This window comes from Aplysia californica, unplaced genomic scaffold (genome assembly GCF_000002075.1).
Source record: "Aplysia californica isolate F4 #8 unplaced genomic scaffold, AplCal3.0 scaffold00656, whole genome shotgun sequence".
Classification (NCBI taxonomy): domain Eukaryota; kingdom Metazoa; phylum Mollusca; class Gastropoda; order Aplysiida; family Aplysiidae; genus Aplysia; species Aplysia californica.
Window position 1 is genome coordinate 436830 of NW_004797926.1, and position 1240 is coordinate 438069.

The window sequence follows — 1240 nt, forward strand, 5'->3', positions numbered from 1 at the left end:
TTCCCCCTCAGTTGTGTCCAGGCGCCTCTGTCAGATATCATGTTGTTGTTGTTGTTGTTTGTTCCCCCTCAGTTGTGTCCAGGCGCCTCTGTCAGATATCATGAAGGGCGTTCTATAAATCTTTCCCTGACTTTGGGAGAGGCGAGCTAGAAAGTGGAAATGTGGCACTCACAATGCTGCTTTCCTGTCTCGCCACCACGCAAGTTGACACACTGTTAGCCTAACATTTGTTTGACCTTCAAAAGTCCTTGAGCTTGATATGATCTAGGATGGGACTCAACATTCATGCTCTGTAGCTAGCTGCAGATATAGCTTTCTCTGTACCATGGAGACACTGTCCTTTAAGAAGTGTTTTTTTTTCTTCAGATTTAGGACCAGACAAAAGCTAGAGGGTGGTGTATCCTGTGAGTAGGGTGGGTGTGTGGGAGAATGTCGGAGACACACTGGTTTGTGTCTGAGCTGTCTTTACCCGGTCTGTGTGATGGAGAATTGTGGTGGAGTCATGCAGCAAGATGATTCCTCTTGGCAGCTTCTGTCGTCTTTTCTTTGACACGTTAGTAGATCGTAGTCTGGTCTACAAGTCCCCAGTGACGGTCAGATGATCTGTCCCTTGTCTGAGTAAGTTTGTCATGAGCACATCCTCCCTGTCCCCAGCATACGACAACGTAAACTTTCCACTGGAAGGTTGCATCTTTGCCTTCCTTGGTGCTGGGGATGTGGAAGACGGGTTGAAGACAACCTGGTGTGAACCTCTTTGTCCGTTGACAGTTTCAAAATAAAGACTCAGTAAGGTAAACGCTTAGCAACTCAAACCCCCCCCCCAATCGCTGGTAGATCTAGTCTTCCCCACCAATAAAGACGTGTGAAAATAGAACAATATTTAAAAGATTCCATTGTTGACCTTGTTCCCATTGAAAATAGCGTTGTTGTTTTGTTTTCCAAGAAGTAAGTTCACTTAATGTACCCTCAAACTCCCTCCGCTCATCAAATTTTCCTACAACTTCACGCGCAGCGTTCTTGGAAGGTAGAAATCCCATTCTCCGCGTTTCATTGGTTGTTGTAAAACAATTCCTTCATAGTGGTCAGGGCAAAGACTTGTTGACCGCCTCTACAACTTCCGGGTGGACAAAGAGGGTACATTCTATGAACTCTTTGGGGTGGGCCTCTGTCTGCGGGCGATACTGCGTCGTCTGCTCTAGCGCCGGAGTTGTTCCTGAAGGTTCAGCGCTCTCGTCACCAG

The 1240-nt window shown here is 46.9% G+C and overlaps 1 protein-coding gene across 1 annotated transcript; it reads right to left on the reverse strand.

Moving 5' to 3' along the window:
• Window positions 1-351: 351 nt before the first annotated feature.
• On the reverse strand, window positions 352-1240 carry LOC106013098 (the record flags this gene model as incomplete). The annotated part of the gene is given in 1 exon segment (XM_013087893.2): window positions 352-1240. A coding segment is annotated over 1 exon segment (45 nt), but the record flags the coding sequence as incomplete, so codon positions are not given.